We start from the raw sequence: 22,430 nt of genomic DNA, 5'->3' as shown, positions 1-22,430 counted from the left end.
TCTCTCTCTCTCTCTCTCTCTATCTCTCTCCTCTCTCTCTCTCTCTATTCTCTCTCCTCTCTCTCTCTCTCTCTCTCTCCTCTCTCTCTCTCTCTCTCTCTCTCTCTCTATCTTCTCTCTCTCTCTCTCTCTCTATCTCTCTCCTCTCTTCTCCTCTCTCTCTCTCTCTCTCTCTCTCTCTTCTCTCTCTCTCCTATCTCTCTCTCTCTCTCTCTCTCTCTCTCTCTCTCATCTCTTCTCTCTCTCTCTCTCTCTCTCTCTCTTCTCTCTCTCTCTCTCCTCTCTCTCTCTCTCTCTCTCTCTCTCTCTCTCTCTCTCTCTCTCTCGGCGTCAATCTACATTTCGATTTTGCCTTTCATCGGTATTTTTCCTGTCGACTCACTTCACACCACAAAATCCGTCTTTCCCTCTGCCATTTCCAACACTTTTTCGCTACTGCTCATGGTCTGAAGGCAGGACTGCTACATCCTGTTACGCTTTTGGCCTCGCTGGCCTCTTTGGTATCTGACAAACGTGGGCAGGACAGCAGCTTATTCTGTTCAGCCGGATAACCCGTTGAGACATTCCAACTAGTGGGAACGGGCCCTACCAGGCTACAGACGTGCTCAGCTCACAAACTTTGACAGTTATTCAACGTTAACGATGTAACTGGCTGCAGAAGCCGGGCAGTCCCGGTGTAGGAAACGGGAATCTCACCTCAAAGTTGATTTGGCCGCACTGATTTGGCTTAAGCGTGTTGAATACGTAATGAGCGTACTGGTTCGCATCTGCAACATAAGTACAAGCGAGTCATACACATGTAAACATTGACGCATTTTCTAGACGATGCCGGGGTTCACAATTGTTCAGGACGAGAAAGAAGATAGATGTGCGCATATTCGCTCAATTGCAATGGATGTCACTGCACTATCCAACTCAAAGCGCACGTTGATCTCTTGCTGTCAGAACTCACCCTACAGTGCTAAAATAACAGAAACGCAGGTCTGAGGGGGATGGGACCCTCTTGGCCAGGCCTCTATGCATATGTCCATGAAGCAGCAGTATATTCCCAATAAATGAGCGACATAGAGGACGTTTCGTTAAGCTGCGATCTACAAGCGGCGATCTGTAAGCCGCGACCTTTATAATTCTGGCCATTCACAGACATTGGTGGACTTGCTTTGTTTGATCCACGCACATAGAACATAAGGTGCGTTACAGAACAGCGATGCTGTGCTCCAAAGTGCAGTTCATAATGGCAAAAAGGCAGTTAAAATGTTAGCTGTTAAGAATGCATAACAACTTATAGTTGAGCCAAAAATTTGGCAATTTCTTCGCTGCAATGCGTACTAAAAAGCATTACCACGCTTATCATTTGACAAAATAGCTGGGTATTTGGTCCTTTGAGGCCAGAATAACCAGCGAGATGCTACCAGATGGGTGCAAGCTTGTCTACCAGGAGATTCAGTACGCTGCAGGAAACGCGTCAATGTTCCATCTTAATCCCTCGAACGGTTGGCCTCGCTGTACTTACCTCCTTGTGGAAAGTACTGGGCGAAAATGAGTTTGAAGGCAGCCTCGTCCACCAGGCCAGTGGGACACTCCTGCAACAAATCGTCCCGGCTCTATTCAGCCAGTGGTCTCCGTGTACGCCGCAAGTTTCAGGGCGACATGTCGGCTGGCTCTGCCAGATCATTCTCACACAGCGGTGATATTGTTATCGACGCGCTGCGCTGCGCTGCTGACATCAGATGTCGGCAACGACTGTCGGATCGGCTGATTGGCTGATAATGGCTTCATCTGTTCTGTCACGCGGAGCCACGGTTACGGCATCCTCCTAGTCGGCGCCGGCCGCTGCTATGCACCCGGGGCAGATACGCCCGCGGCGGCGGCTCCGTGGCCGGCTCGCGGGGCGGGTCCCGAGACGTCACCCCGCTGGCGGGCGGGACTCGTCTCGGACCGCTCTGGGGCTCGTCTCGCACCACTGTGGGGCTCGCCTCCAACCGCTCTGGGGCTCGTCTCGGACCGCTCTGGGGCTCGCCTCGGACCACTACGGGGCTCGCCTCCAACCGCTCTGGGGCTCGCCTCAGACCTCTCTGGGGCTCGCCTAGGATCGCTCTGGGGCCCGCGTCGGGTCGCTTTGAGGCTCGCCTCGGACCGCTCTGGGGTTTGCTTCGGATGGCTTTGGGCTCGCCTCGGACCGTTCTGGGGTTCGTCTCGGACCACTTTGAGGCTCGTCTCGGGCCGCTCTGGGGTTCGCCTCAGACCGCTCTGGGGCTCGCGTCAGATCGCTTTGGGGCTCGCCTCGGACCGCTCTGGGTGTCGTCTCGGACCGCTTTGAGGCTCGCCTCGGGCCGCTCTGGGGTTCGTCTCGGGCCGCTTTGAGGCTCGTCTCGGACCGCTCTGGGGCTCGTCTCGGACCGCTCTGAGGCTCGCCTCAGACCACTCTGGGTGTCGTCTCGCCGTCTCGAGAGCCGAGAGCGGTGGGACACAGGGGGATCCGTGACGGGTCATTTAGTTCGGCGCTTGCCAACCGCCGGATTATCGCAGCCGCAGTTGTTGTAAATTGATGCCAATGACCTACCTGTCAGCGCGAGGTGCTGCCGGCCCATGCTCGCCGCCCACGGCCGGGCACTGGGCTGCCAAGGCCGCCGTCTGGCGGAAGTCCCCTCCAGACCAAGTGATTAGTGAGGCGTGCACTGAATAAGAGCAGCGCCTTAAGGCAACCGGTCAGAGGTCGGCTGGAGTGTGATGGACTCTATGGGTGTCTGGAGATGCGCGCGCAAGTTCGCGGTGTGTGGTAATTTGCATGGAAGCTATGAGATTTGATGAGCATACTTTTTGCAGCAATAATGCAAATTCTTCGAGCGGATTTGCGGTGCTGATGCCTGCTACTTTGAGAGCAGCCGACATAAAAATTAGGGCAATTCAAGACAAGTTGCTTGAGGCACCACGGGGTCACCACAAGTAAGGTAAACATAGCCTGTCTTTAACATTTCCCGATGAAATGTCCAGTAGAAGACGTGACTCCCACCAGTTGATAACGCCGCCATCATTTCCGATTCGTGCGGTTCGGACCATGTGTCGGCGGTTTGGGGCCGCGTCCTGCTCGCATGACCGGAGGAGATGGACCCAGACACGCAATCATGCCGCAGCGGAACTCCAGCCGACTGAGGCGCGGCCAGCGCCAGGCGGGATCGCAGCTCGCATCTCTGGATCGAGGGCGCCGCGTCGGTCCCGGCCCCACCGGGTAGACTACTTCCCAGGACCTGAAGAGCGGAGAAGGGTGGGCGCCTGGGTGGGTGGTGGCCGCTGGTGGCGCCGGGGCTGACGAACGCTGCAGTCTTCTGCGCTCTCTGATGAAATGAGTCTCGCTAAACAGGGAACTTGCAATTTCGTAGTCAGAACACTTGATTAGGCTCGCTGAACATTTAGGTAACTGGAAAAGTTGCAAACTTTTGTGTAACGAAACGTACTTCATAAGGCTTTTCGAAAACTTGGACGGGAGAATTGCATTCAACCGTGCCAGATTAAACGTCATCACGAACGCCGAATGGGTCAAGGTGCCGTGCAAAGAACGGATTGGCTCCATCGGGACATCGATAGCCTGCAGCGTTGATACGGCCTGGTCTTCACACGCAACCAACATCCCATCAAATCAAAGCATTGACGTTTAATTGCTGCACGGGATACCCGCCCGCACGAAACGCGCTTCGACGTGCGTCACGACAAACGTATCGTTCATCGGCTGCGATGCACGCGCCCCCATGGCAGCACGACCTCGACGCCTGCCCGAAGCCGGTGAGACCTGTTTGAAGCCGCGGTACATCAGCTGGATCTCCTTGCGTGTGAAGCGGGAGTTCTGCGCCAGCTTGCTCAGCTCCTCGGGCCGGTACCGTCCCGTGTACACGCGCGGATCCTCCATGTCAGGCGCTGCGAAATCGAACGGCCCAGGTCAGTGGCCGGCCAACGACGTCAGCAGGCGGTGGCGTCTATGGTTCCTAAGGAAAGTGACCTGCTGAATACTCCCACGATTACCACATAGGATCTTTCGTATCTCGAAAATAGTTGTACTCAAGAGATGAAGTCAATACATTTTCGTGGATGGCTCATCAATACAACAGTACGCAAACATCATTAATACGCGATTTTCATCACGTAAGCCCCACAACAATGCATAACGTGCACAGCAAAAACACTTTCATGCCGAAGACCGAGACAGTTTATTTCAACTATGAGAATATTTTCAAATGTATGGACCGGCCCGTCTATCACACGTTCTCGAACCTATCACCCTTCGAGCTACTGATAAAAAAAGCAGGACAGTGTCAGTAAAAACGCAATGTTTAACGGCGTAGGTGGAAATTCGCGCGCACTTGCTTCGTCAGGAAAGGTCTCCCTGCAGCATATCAATATTTCGGCTTCGCATTCCCCATTGGATTACTGTGGAAAAGTACAACATTTTAAATTACAAAATGCTGAAAAGGTGAATAGGAGCCATGCTTAGATCCCGACTACCAGGCGCCACCGCAATGAGGGGCTAAAGGTCATGATGGATGAGAACACAGACAGTCGTACTGGCAAAATGTCTGGGCCGAAGGATGAAAAGGGTCTGTTCTGTCAGTGACCACACTTGGGACACCCTAAATTGTCACCTGGAGTCAAATGTATAAGGAACCGTTGTGCTGAAAACGATAAGCCACACAAAACAAAGGACAATAAAATGCAATGGGTCATAAACGTCATAAATATTGTAGTTCCGGACGTTTCATTTGCACTTAAGTATCATTTGCCGGTCTTGCTAAAAGTTCTAGTGGCTAGGGCATAGGTCTCAGTGCGTGCGTGACCAGCGCAGCGGACCTTAAATTACACTGGACCATTGAAATTGAAGAGCGCCGGCAATTTACTCCAAGCGGTCGTTTAAGCATTATTTTTTTCCAGTTATTCAATGGTTCATGTCGAGACACACTTTCGCTTTGGGAATGGGAGCATCATATGGCCCAAAGTGACGCACTGGTTCAAACTTAAACCAGTGCGATTTTTGATAACAGGCCCTTGCCACACGCTGGGCCAATCACAACTGTGCTTTTATTCGCACCAGTAGAGGTGCGCATGGCGGCTGTCATGACAACGGTGGTCGCGACTGCAGGGAAGCAGCGTAGTGCTGTTACAAATCTTTGACAGCGTCATTTGAACTCGACAATTAAAAAAGGTTCTCTTGCCTTCACGATGCTGCAGTGACACGGCCCAGGGCTATGATTAGACGTAACTGGCCCTAAGGTTTCACCAGAGTCTTGTTTTCAAATATGCCTCAAAGGTGGGAGACTTCCTTTAAAGAGACTGACAATCAGTTATGTCATACAAGCCGGTTAAAGTTCTTTCGACGACACGAACACAACCAGCAGCAGCCTACAGCCTTGCGCTGAAACCAAATCACAGCCGTGTGGCGAGCAATCGAAGCCATCTGTCTCCAATGACACGCCGATTCAAAACTCCGCGTAGCGGACTAATGACGTTCGTCGCAAGGTGCTGATGCCAGCCACGATTTTTACAACTAATAATAGGCCTAGTTAGCTGGTATATTACCCAGTTTAGCATGTAAAGTGAATCTTGGCCAAAAAAACTATGTAAAAGTTGCCGATCACCGGGGCGCTGGAAATGCATTGTGTTACTCATCACGGATCTATGACATCAGCAGTGGTATAGAATTACTTGAAGTAAATTTCTGTCACCTGCTAAAAACTATTCTGATTAAAGCAACTGTGCTTGGAAGTATTTTGTAGCTGAATGTACTCACTCAGCGACGCGCCAATGCATCGACATGAGCTCTACACACGCTTACCCTGCTAACGTTATCGATTATGGACTGATCCAAGGCTTTGACTCTCGTTTAACTGGGATGGTCCGTTGCAATTTGTTTCCATTTTCACATTTTTGCCACTAAAAAGCCGGCAATAGTGTCCTTTTTCACTAAGTAACTCGCAAAAATGTTTATTTTGTCACCGATCATATCTTGTAACTCGGTAGCTTTTTCATCGCTGCGAAGGCCTTCCTTCACAACGGTCATGGACAACCCACGGATACGAATGCCATGGAGCAGTTTCACGATAGATGCGAGATCTCCGCAACCAGAGCAAATAAAGGAATGAGTAAGAGAGAGAGAGAGAGAGAGAGAGAGAGAGAGAGAGAGAGAGAGAGGAGAGAGAGAGGAGAGAGGGAGGAGAGAGAGGAGAGGAGAGAGAGAGAGAGGAGAGAGAGAGAGAGAGATGAGGAGAGAGAGGAGAGAGAGAGAGAGAGAGAGAGAGAGAGAGAGGAGAGGAGAGAGGAGAGAGAGAGAGAGAGAGAGAGAGAGAGATGAGAGAGAGGAGAGATGAGAGAGAGAGAGAGATATATATATATATATATATATATATATATATATATATATATATATATATATATATATATAAGATAACGCTTGTCGCGTTATCATATTGTTGTCATGCGAATGACCTCTCTGGGCACGACTACGCGTGTGGATGGCACCGATGCGCTAAAGCTATCCAAGACACTTCGTGATGGCCGAGAATCCACCACAGCAATAACTAACTCGCGCTGGCCAAGGCGCTACTGCGCTGCTTTACCGAAGTTGGCGACATCCGGCGATTCATGCACTTTGATGCGTTCCTTTACGCAACAGTCGCACCCAAAATACAGCGCTATACACCAGTTATAAAGGCGGTTTCCGTTCGCTTGATGACAATGCCTCGCGACGTTGACTAGGGACTTGCTGGAACAATGCAGTGGCTGGAAGCAAGTGGTCGTTTCCACGTGAGTTAGTGCGACGGTGCATGCAGCATTCTCAGATCCTTTGGTGCAATGCGGTGTTTCGTTTTGCCCCAGCAGGCCAGCTCAGCTTACACGCTTGAAACGAGAGGCCTATAATTATATCAAATGCACTGTAAGCAAGCCGGAAGTTGCCAGGGACCGGTCACCACACCTTTCTGCCCGTTATCTAACGTGTGTGTCTGACTTTTCGACCGCGCCTGCTTCGCTATTTCAGTCCCATGATCCGGACCATGGATGCCATGCCAAGACACCTCAAATACCACCCGCGAGGCTTCGTCAGGTGACACATAGAGGCTCCAACCTCAAATACCACCCGCGAGGCTTCGTCAGGTGACACATAGAGGCTCCAACCTCAAATACCACCCGCGAGGCTTCGTCAGGTGATACATAGAGGCTCCAACCTCAAATACCACCCTGCGAAGCTTCGTCAGGTGACTACATAGAGGCTCAACCTCCAAATACCACCCGCGAGGGCTTCGTCAGGGACAAATAACACCCGCGAGGTTCGTTCAGGTGACACATGGAGCTCCAACCTCAAATACCACCCGCGAGGCTTCGTCAGGTGACACATGGAGGCTCCAACCTCAAATACCACCCGCGAGGCTTCGTCAGGTGACACATGGAGGCTCCAACCTCAAATACCACCCGCGAGGCTTCGTCAGGTGACACATAGAGGCTCCAACCTCAAATACCACACGCGGGCTTCGTTCAGGTGACAATAGAGGTCCAACCTCAAATACACGCGAGCTTCGTCAGGTGACACATAGAGGCTCCAACCTCAAACACCACCCGCGAGGCTTCGTCAGGTGACACATAGAGGCTCCAACCTCAAACACCACCCGCGAGGCTTCGTCAGGTGACACATAGAGGCTCCAACCTTTCTAAAATATAATGCATTTATTACATCATAAACAATTTATAAATGGGCGGTACACAATCTGCACCACCGTTCTATTGCTTTGTTCTCACGCTCCCATCTCTCCATCAAAAATTCTTCCAATCAGAAAAATCCAATAGTCTGATGGTGGTTCCTGCGCAGACCTGTGCAACAGCGAAAAGAAATGCCATTGTGTGCCACTCACGAATTACACATGCGTCCCTCACATGATTATGCGGTCTCATTCAGTAAGCGAACTAGGAGAAGTTCTTCCCAGCGTGTTCTCATCTTTATCTGATATAATATCCGACGTTCATTGTCCAGTCCACACGTCACCGTCCCACTGCGAAATCGTGGGACGCGACAGCTCGCTACAAGTCACATATGTCGGTGGTGCTGTAAACACATCCGACGGCTGGGCCGACAGACTCGAATGGTCCGATTCTAGGTGAAGGAGACGGCCGATCAGGACTCCCCACCCTGCTAAAAATGATCGCTGACTCAGCATTGACCAGGTTCTGTGTGCATCGTTCTAGTTGCTGTACCAACTGACAGAAAACACTGACATTTTACGGACGTGCAATGACAAAATACACCTTCAAATCTGGGAAAGTGTATTTATTAACGAACTCTCACCAGCCCTAAACAGAAGAAAATTATTGTACAACACTCGAATTATTGGGTGGTGGGCGGTGGGCACTATTGGTGTGACTGTGGCAGTGTGTTCGTGTCTTTGTAGTGTACCCATTTTGAGTGCATTTTATATGCATCAAAGTTAAAATAGGATTCTGTCCAATTTAAATTGACCATGCTTCATTTGCGTCCTCAGTACCAAAATATGTTTTTCGATAGTAGTGAAAATTTGCATCCTTTAAAACTCAAAACTTATTTATTGTGTCATTCGGGCTTCTCCGAACGATGAAAGAGATCTCGAAACGTAAAAACGTAAAGCTTGACAAATACATGAGTGATTCTGTACGGGCGATCTTTAATCTAAACAATAATGTTAAGTCAAAAGCCCGGAAACTAAAACGATACATACAAAAGTTCGTCAATTCCGAGTCAGCGGTGATTTTTAATCGAGCGTGCATAAAATAAAGGTTCATACCAAGATACACCAGACTTTATAGCTGGCTTTCCTGAGATTTCTTTCATTGAAAATGACAGCATGTCTGATATTGAGATGCGTTTTAAATAATGATTTAATGACTCGAAATAGTCATGCCTAATTTGCCATTTCTTATAACGTTGTGTGTGTGTGTGTGTGTGTGTGTGTGTGTGTGTGTGTGTGTGTGTGTGTGTGTGTGTGTGTGTGTGTGTGTGTGTGTGTGTGTGTGTGTGTGTGTGTGTGTGTGTGTATGTGTGTGTGTGCGTGCGTGCGTGCGTGCGTGCGTGCGTGCGTGCGTGCGTGCGTGCGTGCGTGCGTGCGTGCGTGCGTGTCCCGTTAGCTCCATCGGTTAGACCACCTGTCGTCAGATTCGCCCACCCGTGGCGGGGTTGGGGTCGAATCAATTTCTGTGATTGCTGTTGGCCCTGACTGCGATGGCCTGGGTCCAGCAGCAGTGGCAGCACGAAGGGTCATGTGACGTCAGAGGGCAGGACGGGCCGTGCCGAACATTGAGGTACGTTAAACTTCTGCCGCAAAATTGTGGAGCGTGCGCAAGATCTGGAATTTCAACAAGCGCCGCCCAGCGTTAGTTTTGATCCTAGGAACCCATTCAATCAAACGGGTCGGAGTAAAATCTGAAAAATAGTATAACTGAGTGCCACGCTGTGAACGTAACAAACGGATTGAAAATAAAAAATTAAATGAATAGCTTAGAGCTAACTGGGACATTGTAGTGGAAACTGCAATGCATAAACACCATGGCCGCTGTGTTGGCCTAACAGAAGCTGAAAAAGCCTAAGAGTATGGAACGTTGCAATATGCATCGTGATTTGCATACTTTCGGTGTAACAATGGGAACTGTCAATTCCTGTGTTTAGACCCGCAAGAACCAAACGTATTTGGCACATTCCTCAACGACTGCCCTTCTTTTCACCCTACCTCCCAATGTTCCATGCACTTCGCTGCTGAAGCTGTCATCCTTTCACCACCTTTTCACGGCAGCTGTCACCTATTATTACAATTGTTTACGCGTTTCCGAGCGCGTGCTCCAGCAGCCGAGCGGCCGTCTTGCCCGTGCTCCGGCCGCGTGTCACCCCGCCGCCGCTGCCGGCGCGGTCGCTACCGTCGGCGCCGACGGGTCGAGGAGACCCGGGGCGGCGCGCTCTGAAAGCGACGGAGCGGCGCGCCATAACGGCCGCAGCGATCGCGCGCCGGCCGCGGCGACAATGGCGCGCCGGAAGCGGGCGGCCGAGCGCCGGCGTCGTTACCCAGCCGGCGGCGTCCGGCCGCGCGCAGCACTGGCTCGGGTGCTGCTGGGATCGGGGTGAAATCGGGACGGAGTTTCAGACGGGATTGAGACGGAGCCGGGAACAGAATGGCCCTGGGATTGCCTGAGCACACCATCGGGGATGATTGGGCTGGGCTCCAGATGGAATAGGGATTTGATTTACAGGGGATCAGGGCCGGGTCAGGATTTACAGGGGATCAGGGCCGGGTCAGGATTTACAGGGGATCGGGGCCGGGTCAGGATATACCGGGATCAAGCCGGCATTGCGATGGGAGTGGGACGACAAAGGCGGCGCAATGTGAGCTAAGCAGATCGGATGTGATCGCCATGGAGTTGGGGCGGGGTCAGGATGGAGTTTATGAGCGGCGCGCGGCGAGTTCGGGAAAAAGACGAAAGCAAGACGAGGGTGAAGCTGGAGCGTGACCGCGATTAGCAAGGCGCGGCTCAGACGTGGCGTCGTCGTAACGCCGTCTGAACCGTCCTGAGATATTGACAGGGCGCCAGCCAAGGGAGCAGCCGGTAACTTGGCGCGGTTTAGCGCGTCAAACTGATCTGATGGTGCGATATATATCGCACCTTCCAAATGATATATATATATATATATATATATATATATATATATATATATGTGTGTGTGTGTGTGTGTGTGTGTGTGTATATATATGCGCAAATTTCCTGAAGTATTACCGCAAGATATCTTGTTTGGCCTGGTTGGCGACATCTTAAGACATACCAATAAATATTTTCCTTTAGAGTTTGGTAACCACTGGCCCACGTCGCTGTTTTGTTGCATGCCAAGTTAAGCTCATTATGATTAAATGTGGCCTATGCCCCCGAGGCTTGATTCGTGTGACCTGATTTGACATGTTGCGGTGACTCACACTGCTGGCTTCCAGTAAGTCAAGTGCTGTGCTGGTGTATGATTCGGTGCGCCAAGGGCTCTGCAACAATGCTCCCCGCCGTCATGGCACGGATAGCTCTGAAGATGGATAAGAAGCCCGGACGCACTGACTTAAGTTAACCGCCCCGTTCACCCCACCAAGTTCACTTGCACGGCGTCGAGCTTCCCTAATATGATGCGCCGCTGCGCGAGCTACCCGATATCGCTTTCCGCCTGGTACTTCCACGGTTGGTTTCAGGAAACCGGAAAATTTTGAACTTTAGAAATGCATTGCATTGCCACGCTAACAATGAGCAACGCACCACACAGAGGCTCAGACAAACGACCAAGGTAATAAGCACTGAGTTCCTGCAGCGCACATGCACAATCAGCAGTACGTAAAGAAAAACTACTCCCTAAATACTCCATCATACTTACATCGTAAATCAGCTTTTTCATATTTCAACGCTGTAACGAGTACAGATCAATGGCTGGCGTTACTACTGGCAACGAGATCCTCCCGCTCCATTGACCGGGGATGTTGACTTGCATCAGGAGAAGTCATACTTCAGGAATGGTCTGTAGATGGCTGGCTGAAGTTCGCTGATGTTAATTCGAGCCAAGGCTCTGTTATCTCTGAATGATGCGTCCCAAGATAGCCGCCTTACGCTTACGAGCAGAATGTCGGGACACCTTAAGGAACTGTGCGTGATTGGGTTCCTTGGTTCTTTCTTTAATTCACGGACGTTCCACCGATTATGCGTCCCAGGTTGAGTCTCGAGCGGTCGAGACGCACCACAAAATGCTGCGATTTAAAAGAAGCCGTTCATCATCGACCAACCCGGCAGCCTGGCGTCAGTGATAACAGAGACTCCGTCCAGAACACTTTGCAATTCTGTCCACGTTTCACATCGGCCCTGACACGCCAACCTTGCCCGCCGTCCGCGAACCTGCAGACAATCGATACCGGTCCCAGTCGGCTGAGCGGACGACGTGCTCCTCGTCCCGATCCGCGCAGAGTCCCACTGCCGCCGAGACCTTGCCAACGCTCATTGGGTCAGAGAAGCGAGCCCCCAAGCTAACAGGTGCTAACTGGCTCTTGGTTGGTCTGGGTGAGTAAGCTGCGTGGGAAGTTCGTGCTCCACCTCTCAGATGATCGATGGCATTGTGGCGAGGATGGGGAGCGGGCTCGGCGGCACAGCACAGCTGCCAGGGAGCGAGCAGAACTAGAACACACGCCGATGCCCTCAGCAACCAGCGAGCGAGCAGAACCGATGCACACGCCGATGCCCTCAGCAACCAGCGAGCGAGCAGAACCGATGCACACGCCGATGCCCTCAGCAACCAGCGAGCGAGCAGAACCGATGCACACGCCGATACTCTCAGCTAACAGCAAGTGAGCGGAACCAAAGTACACACCAATGCTCTCAGCAACCAGCGAGCGAGCAGAACCAATGCACTTGCCGATGCCCTCAGCAACCAGCGAGCGAGCAGAACCAGTGCACACGCCGATGCCCTCAGCAACCAGCGAGCGAGCAGAACCAATGCACACGCCAATGCCCTCAGCAGCCAGCGAGCGAGCAGAACCGATGCACACGCCGATACTCTCAGCTAACAGCAAGTGAGCAGAACCAGAGCACACACCAATGCTCTCAGCAACCAGCGAGCGAGCAGAACCGATGCACACGTCGATGCCCTCAGGCTGTCCTGTCACCCGTCTGCCCACCAGCCTATCTGTGTCTGGACAAATCGTTGGGCAGACCGTCGGCAGACTCTCCAGGGAGTGGCGGCCGGGGGCGGTGCCCAACTTCGTCGATGGGTCCCGACGCGTGTTCGCCGGAGCTGTCCCCATTCGATAGCGCATCGCCCGCGACAGCGCGGCCTCGTGAGGTCGAGCAGAGCCGCACCGGGGGGCTACAAGGGCAGCACGCGGCCCGGTCCGGCGGACGGATCTGTGGAGCGCTGCACAGTCCGCCTGATCCAATCATGGTCTCTGCACCGGCTGGCGAGCGGAGGCGAAAAGGAGAGGATCTGATTACGACGCTTCGCCCACATCTAGCGTCGCTGTGGGTGAAATGGAGCCAATGGGCCTGATCTGGTGCCAGCTGCCCAGCTCGTGTTTGGGAACTCCCCCCCCCCCCCTCCCGTCCCCCATTCCCTTCCAAACGACACTGTCACTTGAGACGGACGTATTTTCCCTAGATAAAGCAGATTTAAAGAGCCGAAATTAAAGCGGTGGAAGAAAATAAGCCGTCGTTGGTCGCGGCGGCACGCGCTCGACGTCTCGTAACCGTCGACGGTCGCTCTTGCGTCGGCCATTTTGGCTGTTTACTGCTGCTGAGAGGCGAACGGACGGTTCAGAAGTGCTGTCGTCCTCGGAGTCGTTCCCCGCCTGCCGCACCGCTCCCCGCCTCTGCTGCGTCACTCCTGTTGCTGCACAGCTTGTGCTGTCGGTATTCTGGCGTGGCAGCGATCCCCTGCGGTCTGTCCTTGGCGGTGGTGCGCTCCGTTTCCCGACCCGTTATTAACAACCATTCGGCCGAAGCCGGAGTGCCACGCACCGAGCCAGCGTCAGAGCCCGCACCGAGTTGGCGTCAGACCCCGCACCGAGCCGGTGTCAGATCATCCCGCGCCGAGCTGGCGTTCGACCCAGACCCACACCGAGCCCACGTCAGATCCCGCACCAAGCCGGCGTCAGACCCCGCACCGAGCCGGTGTCAGGTCATCCCGCGCCGAGCTGGCGTCCGACCCAGACCCACACCGAGCCCACGTCAGATCCCGCACCAAGCCGGCGTCAGACCCCGCACCGAGCCGGTGCCAGGTCATCCCGCGCCGAGCTGGCGTCCGACCCAGACCCACACCGAGCCCACGTCAGACCCCGCACCAAGCCGGCGTCAGACTCCGCACCGAGCTGGTGTCAGGTCATCCCGCGCCGAGCTGGCGTCAGACCCAGACCCTCACGGAGTCCACGTCAGAAGGCTGGCGTCAGACCCGGCACCGAGCCGGCGTCAGACCCAGACCCACACCGAGCTGGCGTGAGACACCGCACCGAGCTGGCGTGAGACCCCGCGCCTTGCCGGCGTGAGACACCGCACCGAGCTGGCGTGAGACCCCGCACCTTGCCGGCGTGAGACCCTGCACGGAGCCGGCGTCAGAGCCCGCACCTAGCTGACGACAGGCCGCGCACCCAGCTGGCGTGAGACCCCGCACCGAGCCGGCGTCAGACTCTGCACCAAGCTGGCGTGACACTCCGCACCGCGCCGGCGTCAGGCCCAGCACCGAGCCGGCGTCAGATCCGCACCTGTTACTATAGTGCGCACACCTGGAGCAATTGAGAGCAGACCGATGACCTTACGTCCTAATTATAATGAACTTTTGCTGTTGGAAGATTTCCCGGCTAGTAGATAAGTGAGGGTCAGAAGAAAAACATCTGAGGCACTAGTTTTCGACGATTGCTTTCATCAGGTGGGTAGAGAAGAGAACGGGGAGACAAAGGAGGCTTCACACATACCCTACTTCTAATATTTCCGGTGCTGGACTGGCGGTTCAAAGCTGCCTACCAGTTTAATAACGGCGCTGCCATCTGCTGGTGACACGGTGGTTGGATGGAGTGCCGATGTATGGTGCGCATTTAAAGCGCACCCGGCCGCGCGGTCCAAATGGCGGTAAAGGTAATGGTCCTTAGATGGTGTTTTTTGGGATACCTTCGGAAATTTTCTTGTCAGCCCCGCCCTTGTGTAGTAGGCTATCGGTAATGGGTTCCAGGGCCGGCTGAGAGCCGGCCCGGTCAGCCGTCAACCAGTGCGACCGGCTGTGTTTATGCCTACGGACATTGAACACGTGAACTGGCCATATGTCTACGGACATTGACCACTTGGCCTGGTCGAGGTCGCTTGTACGGGCCAGAGTGGCTGCGGACTGGAGGTAGGGACGGCCGGGTGTGGCCGGGGGTTCAGTTCATGTCCAGGAGAGCGACTGTAATATAAATGACCAAGTGAACCAGGGTCTACACCTGCGTCGGTGCCGAATGTTGACATGCAGGTGGTTGGTGAGCGGTGCGTTTAGGTGGCCGACCAACAAATTGTCGCCAGAAGGTGTGCCGCCGGTCTGGTCCCTGGCAGCACGCAGCCAGTCATAGAAACGGAAGCGCACAATTCGCTTTGTCTCGCCTGAGCGTAAGTTTGTTGACAAGAACCGCATAAGATTTAGTAAGTTTGATAAGGTTTGACATAAGAACGACCTTCTTAGAGGTACCGCGATCTGACAAATCTGCTTTACAGGTGGCGCATGCCCGGTGACCAGTGGAATAGCAGGGGCGCTCTAGCGCGGAACGGACCAAGTAATTCTGTACCCTGGTTTAGGTAGCCAAGGTGGTCCGAGTTGGAAGCCCGGAGGAGCCCTGCATTTGTCTCGCCAGGCGGTCATCAATAACGGTGAGTGCTATGCATATGATACTTACTCTGGTCTATACGAGACGGCTGATTCGTCCCACTGTTGTTTCGGTGTCGTATAATTTATTACATTGACCAGTCGCGTGATCAGACTCATAGAATCACAGCCTTCCTTGTTTGGATTTTGAGAATTGTTCTTTATGGCGCTGCTCCGTTGGATAACACTCGGACGGCTCGAAGAATATGGGATTTCAGTGCGGCCTGTCTCATCTGGGCGGGCTGCGCCGACGTAAACAACGGTCTTATCGGCGATATATGCTTCAGCTCTCCGCTGAAGATGCCACAACTTTGGGCTGTTCAGAGCTTGTGAAAAAGGAGGGAATGTCGGTCTGATCGGACTGATTGGGCCTTTTGATGGCGTCTTTAACCATCGGGTGTCTCCGGCTTACGGGGCCAGATGGAAACTTTTTCAACTACTACTTGTCTTCTGACTTTCCATCATCTACCAGCCTTACAAGCCTCTAGCGGCAAACAGATCAGCACAGTTATGGCTTAATATGATCTATCCACTCTTAAATACAATGTTCTGCATCGATGTGACTATTCGAGAGCTACCAAGAAAAATTCAGCGGTTTTCATCCTCTGTCAAACACTCGCGGAATAGCACGTCAAAACACGTTTTCTCCGCTCTCTGATCACCGAGTCTACGTCCGACACAGTTATGACCCCGTCCCGGTCCCCGACCACAATTTGTCGCTCTCAAATTAGACCCCCCCCCCCCCCCCCCCGCTGAGCCAGGCGAGCCCGACCGCGTCGGCGGCGGCAGCCGTCGATATGCGACGTGCGCTCCCCGGTGGCCGATCAGCCGGCGCGCCCGACGCAGAGGACGTGCGCAGCGGGCCGTGCGCGCCAGACGTGCGCCGCGGTGCCGCACGTCCCGCGTGCGCGGCCAGGTCCTGGCGGGCGCGCCGCCCAGCCGGCCGGTAATGGTGCACCCGCCACCGGGAGGCCCAGACCTTTGTCTCGCCGACCATTAGGGGAAATGGACCGGGCGTACTCCTCGCTCAAGCCGATTGCGTTGAAAAAGATGAGTGGCGTAGCCGGCGTTGTGCAGCCCAAGAGGCGCCGTACATCCCGTTGAGTGCGGGTCGTAGTCTTCGGCGCCGCCAGGCTCTGCTCGCATATGATCACAATCAGCGCTGGACGGAGAGTTTGAGCCAACCCTCCCACCACCCTCTTTTCATTGTGTTCTCTTCAAAAAGCCGCCACTTAAACGATTGGTCGCGCATTACTCCTGCTGATCATCTGCGAATCAAGTCCCGAGTCTGAACACATTTAAAAGGTTGGTGCAGATAAGTGTATTGCAGAAACGTCTTGGGTGCAGCCTAACAAAGGGCAGCGAGTCTTCCCGTGCTGCTAGTTGATACCGCTGCCGGCGGGGACAAACTCCGGCCGTTTGTCATCTGGATTATATAACTCCATATGCAGGCTAATCAAGGCGGTAGGATAAATATGCACACTGGGCATAACATATAACAAACCCGGTACGCCTATGCGTAAGGACTTCTTTACAAAATCTTCACAAAATATGCACATGGGCACAGGTGCGGGCGCTATGGAATGACCTATCAAAAACGAAAAATCGTCAGTCGGGCGTGTACAAACACTATAATAAACACCACACCCTACATAGATGAAACAAACCTGCAAACATTTGCACGCAAAAGTCGTTCCAAGCCTCGAAATTGCTCATATAAAAATTTCACATTGGATTGGCATGAACATCAGGTATGACGAAATAAGCTCACTTACAACAAATAGAATACTTTAAGTGAAAAATTTTGCTCTAGACTACACAGTTTCTCCATTTAGTAAATACACTTCTCGACACGTCACTATTTGATTGCGTCATCTCACATTGCACAACATTGGTTGAAAGTCGATTGACGGCCGTTATATCTAGAAATCGTGCTCACGAACGCCAAATATGAACGACTTGATAATTTTATCTTTTTGGCTTTGATTGCCGCATAATCAATGAAATAGTAGGATTCGAGTGACGTCACCATCACGTCATGGACGCTTGGGTGACCTTGAAATACTCTCTCCGAACAAGTCACCCTATCTTCGCGGGCGCGTAGCTCAGAAACTAGAAGGGTTTAGATCTTAATCAGGGCAGGGCTGTGAGCTGCACCGAATGATCTCCAAAATGGCTTTTTCAGCTGAAAACACCATGCAAATTTGGGACACTCTTCAAGATGTGAGAAGTATCTGCAATGACAAGTTCTACCGGATATTGAGGGCTCCATTTCACGAGAATGCGCATAACAAACAATAAGTACACGCAGCCTTGATACAAGCTCATGCTCCGAGCCTTGCCCGTTCAATTGATGTCAAACCACACACTTTGTGATTGGCCTCCAGATCATAACGCTAAACCGTGCCCTAGAAAATTAAACGAAGATTTTCAGCGACTTAGTCCGACCCTCTAGATTGGATGGATGTCTGGGATCAGCACCCTCGCCAAACAGTGCTTGCTGCATAAGCTTTAACCCCACCATCCGACCGTGAAATTCCTGGTTGACTGCAGAATTTTGCGACGAAAGCTCGACATCCCGCAATGCTCCGCACATTCTGGCTTCTGACGTCACCTGACCTTTAACGCGGCCGCTGCCACCGACCGCGGGCCATCTCAGTCAGGAGCAAAGAGCGAGCGTCAAAGCGACTCGAACCCTCCCCGACATCGATGGCAGCATAGCAAGGCAGGTGCTCTAGTCCGTCTCTACGTCAACATTCACGCCACGCTCCCCATTTTCCGACACATTATTCAGCACAAGAATGAGGCTATCTTCCGACGCAAACCTAGTCCTATGGCAGTTTTTCACAGTCGCCCTATGAGGAGAGGGAGAAAGGGGGAGGGTGGGCTTTGAAGCCCCTCCAAACCATACAGATATCAAGAAGTAAACAAGCTAGAGTCACTCAGAAAACTGCATGGAAAAGCTCTTGTCAAACTTCATCAGCTAGGTGTATATGAACAATGGAGAAAAGAAAGTAGTATTAGTCTCACTCCTCGGAGAAAAACTAGGAGAATGGAGATACCGTTGGGTAGGGCAACATGCCTCCATCAAACAACAGCAAAACCAAACACTTCTACTATTGTTTCGACAAAGGCATGTTGCCGAAATATCAACCCAACTATATCTCCATTCTCCTGGTGTTTCTCCGAGGAATAAGGCTAATATTGCTATCTTATCTATGTGAATTATGTTCATCGCTAATGCACTGAACAACTTACGGAACAATGAGGAGTGTGGCATTTTACAGGTCAAAGGTCAAAGGGCCAAAACCATCATTTTATAAACGACTTCTGTAATCTCAAAACCTAAGTATGCTGCGACAACACGGAAGACGGCGATGCATAGCTTATGAAAAACTCTATGAGGTAAGCACCAATGGACATCAACACATATGACCTGTGATATGCCAGGAGTTGTTGCGTTTGTCCGTCCGGCTATATTACGACGTAAATAAACACAACGATGGGGAAAACAGGGTTAAAAAGCCTTCCAAAGTCGTATTATGCGTGCCGTTTAAGTTTCATTATACGGTCTTCAAATACAGACTGTAAAATTCGTCATACGAACAGTCAAATTGCGTTATAGAAGTTCATCATACGAACGATCAGATCTGGTCACAACGGTTAGAGTTTAACCTATCTTGATCTTGGATGACCTTACATTACCAAAGTTAAAGAATGGTAGTAATGCATTTCAGGGTGATGTAGATGAAATCTGTGAAGCCTCTTTGGAATGCATTTCCTGTCAGAAATGACTGTTGTCTGTCACTTTTGGGCAAACTGGTACCTACACGTCCTCTTTCACGAGAATGAAGCCATATATCATGCACAATCGACAATTTTAACCACACGTGCAAAACTGACTTAAACTCGAATACTCCAAACTTGTGTCACCTACTCCAGACAAACAAATACTCCTGACAAGCGCCGGCTCCGTTCCGAATTATATCGAAAAACCTTAGGGAGGCCACTGAGCCCCTCCCCGTCGAAAATCGTAATCCCCTCCATCGTGGATTTCTGCTCGAGTGGGTGCATTTCACATGCAGTGGTACTTCGCAGCGCAAGTGATATGTGGATGCGAAAAAACATCCAGCAGGCCAGCTGAATGCCATCGCTGGAAAGACGCGAGAGCCACGGCTGAGAAAATGTGACGTGTTATACAATACCCTGTTAATGACGTCATGAGTCACGTTGATGGCATTCGTCTGGTAATGTATTCAAAACACCGAAGAAATATGGCGTGATAATGATCCGAACTGCCATTGCGCCAGGGTCCTTGAGTGCTAATATGGCCTCCGCAGTCGCTGGCACTTCTTAGAAGGGTGCGTGGCGAGATGAGTCACGTCTTCTTCTCTCCTAAAGCTGACAAAATGCCTGATGCGTTCTTTTTCTTACCCGCCGCTTATTCCTTACGCCCTGCAAAGGCACATCTCACCAGGAGGATGCTGTGGTTTTAAGCCATGAGTTGGTCTTACAAATTGGCGGGGTCCTGCCCGAACACCCGCACAGAACCCCGAGTTGGGATGCCTGTGCTGAGTGAGTCTCGGCAGCAGCGACAACCCAGAATGGCCGCAGCAATACCGCACCGTTTACCGCTCTCCTTAATTAAATCCCGCGACTTTGAAATGGTCGGTCATGGCCGAGACAGATCTGAACTAGCCAAACAGATGCGGGATCTGGACTGAGCGCGCACAGCAGATTAAAGCGTCCCATCACTGGAGGAGAGAGGACGCCATTAACACGTGCCCGGGTGGCCGGCTAGATACCCTTCGCTCGGGTGAGGGTCAGTTTGATCCCCCTGACATCTCGTGAACCAAGAAAGCTAGAGACACCAAATTTATAGCGTGTGTTGACCTGTACCTGAACTCACTTAAGGCAAAGTTTCAGGTTCCTGGATCGTGATCTTTGGGTCAAACAAAGTCATAAAGTTCAAATTCCAGGTTGGATTCCAGAACCTAGATAACTGTTGCTAAGCAAAAGGTCACATGCTCCTTTAATGTAAGTGACCTTTTTTGCCCTTTGGAAGATCATGGTGACTTTCTCACAAAAGATCATAAAAGTAATCATAAAAGACTTCTCTGAGTTTTCCATTCAAATAAGCGACAAAGATTACGCTAGGCAGTATGCTCCTGAGAACAAAATGTCGACCTGAGTCATCCTAGGTCAATGACCTTTTTTGACCTTTTACAAGTGAATGGAAGATGAAGAATGTTGTCTCTGCTATCAATAAATTCGAAATGAGTACCAGAGACTATCCCGTACAGCGGTTCTAGAGTAATAAAACAGACTCGTTATGGTCGTGGTCTGACATTCCTTTCTGACCTTCGGTCAACATAATTTGTTCATTCAGTAATTGTGTTGCCTAAGAAAGTATCTCAGAGGTGTATGGCTTTGTCTAATTCTCCGTTGTTGCATCAGATTGAACGATTGCCTAGAAATGGACTTTGCTGAGACCATAGCCTGACTTTGACCTGCCATAGGTCAGCAACCTTACAAGATAAATTCAATGATTTGTGTCAAACGGTCCGTTATTCAATTCTCTACAGCTATGCAAAATTTGGCGCGGCTATGCCATGCCGTTCGAAAACCATTTGGGAAAGGCATCTGGTGGTCAATTTGACCCCTACCCGAGCCCGTGTTAAGCAATAAGCGCTCAACCAGGTAATGGTTTGATACCGGTCTTAACTTAGCCACCGCGAATCCCTATACGACTCACGTCTCATTCCCATCCACCTCTTCATATTGAGCGGTGGTCAAAAGTGCTTTTACGCGCGCTGGGTCGGGCGCGATCAATTTAATACCTGTCCCGAAGGTTTTTTTCCGGAATACATTCCGAACGACACGGCGTAGCCACGCCAAATATTACACAGCTATAGACAATTAATCAGAGGTTCGTTTGTCACCCCAAATTTAGATGTCCCTTGCAAGATCGCTGACGCACGGATGTTAAAGCCAGACCATGAATTCAGCGAAGGCAATTTCTATTGAATCGTTCAACCTGATGCAATAACGAAATGTTAGACGAGGCCATGCGTCTCTGAGATAGTGTCTTAGGCAACGCTCAAATTGAAAGAACAAATCCTATTGACCTAGGGTCGGATATGAAGGTCACACCAAGGTCAAAACCAGCCTGTTACATTACTCTAGAGCTTGTTGTGTGGAGTAGTTTCTGGCGCTCATTTAGAATTTATTGATGAGACGAACCGTATTCTACATTTTTATTGGATCAGAATAGATCACTGACCTAAGATTACTCAGGTCAACATTTTGTTTTGAGGAATAAACTCCATAGCGCAATCTTTCGCGCTCATGCAAATGCAAAACTCGAAACTGTCTCGTGTGCTTTTGGTAACAATAACCCTCAAAAGGTAAAAAGGTCGGCGACCTTTTGAGCAGCAACGACCTTTTGCTTAGAACAGATATCTAGGTCATGGGGGCACTTTGGACCCCAGCCCGGAGTCTGGCCCTGTTTCACCTTATTTGACCAGAAGGTAATGTTCTGGGAACCTTAAATTTTAACACACATAAGTTCATCTGCAGGTAAATGCAGCCTGAAAATTTGGTGTCTCTAGCTTTCTTGATTTCTGAGATCTCAGGGTGAATTCAAATTGTCCCCCACCCACCCCCAACCGAGCGTGGAGGGCATTCAACCGGCCAGCCGGTCGCGTGTTAAACCAGCCAAACGTTGCTAGCAAATTCCATAAACTCGTCCCTTGAGGCCTGCGGAGCGCCATCGGGCTCAATATATCCTCTGTAGCCCTTTGCGCACGCAGGATCCCGCTGGCCGTGCGGAGTATATTCAGTATAATCTCAGCGCTGGGGTTCACAGGGTACCACTGAATGTACTCAGCACGCTCTATAAACCCACCGCCTTTAATTCCACAGCACCTATGACACGGACGAAGACCGACAGATCATATTAAATCCCACCACTTGGGTCTACACGGCGTCTCTTGCTCAGCAGACTACGAAGCTGCAATTTTCAACAGATCATGTGTAATCT

The 22,430-nt window shown here is 51.5% G+C and overlaps 2 protein-coding genes across 2 annotated transcripts in view; one reads left to right on the top strand and one right to left on the bottom strand.

Annotated features, from left to right (window-relative positions):
• LOC119111558 (cilia- and flagella-associated protein 58-like) overlaps nt 1-559 on the top strand; it is a 3,199-nt gene extending 2,640 nt beyond the window's left edge. The window contains exon 3 of the mRNA XM_037235368.1: nt 522-559. Within this exon, the coding sequence (XP_037091263.1) occupies nt 522-559 (38 nt within the window). The remainder of the gene's footprint in view (nt 1-521) is intronic.
• Nucleotides 560-636: 77 nt separating this feature from the next.
• LOC119111557 (uncharacterized) overlaps nt 637-22,430 on the bottom strand; it is a 43,789-nt gene continuing 21,995 nt past the window's right edge. The window contains exons 6-8 of the mRNA XM_037235367.1: nt 3,788-3,912; nt 1,514-1,583; nt 637-767 (exon numbers count right to left, since the gene is read on the bottom strand). Of these exons, the coding sequence (XP_037091262.1) occupies nt 637-767; nt 1,514-1,583; nt 3,788-3,912 (326 nt within the window). The remainder of the gene's footprint in view (nt 768-1,513; nt 1,584-3,787; nt 3,913-22,430) is intronic.

The sequence above is a fragment of the Pollicipes pollicipes genome, unplaced genomic scaffold (assembly GCF_011947565.3).
Source record: "Pollicipes pollicipes isolate AB1234 unplaced genomic scaffold, Ppol_2.1 Scaffold_7261;HRSCAF=8764_pilon_pilon_pilon, whole genome shotgun sequence".
NCBI lineage: Eukaryota > Metazoa > Arthropoda > Thecostraca > Pollicipedomorpha > Pollicipedidae > Pollicipes > Pollicipes pollicipes.
Note: the sequence above shows the minus strand (reverse complement) of the source record. Positions and strands in the feature narration are given on the sequence as shown.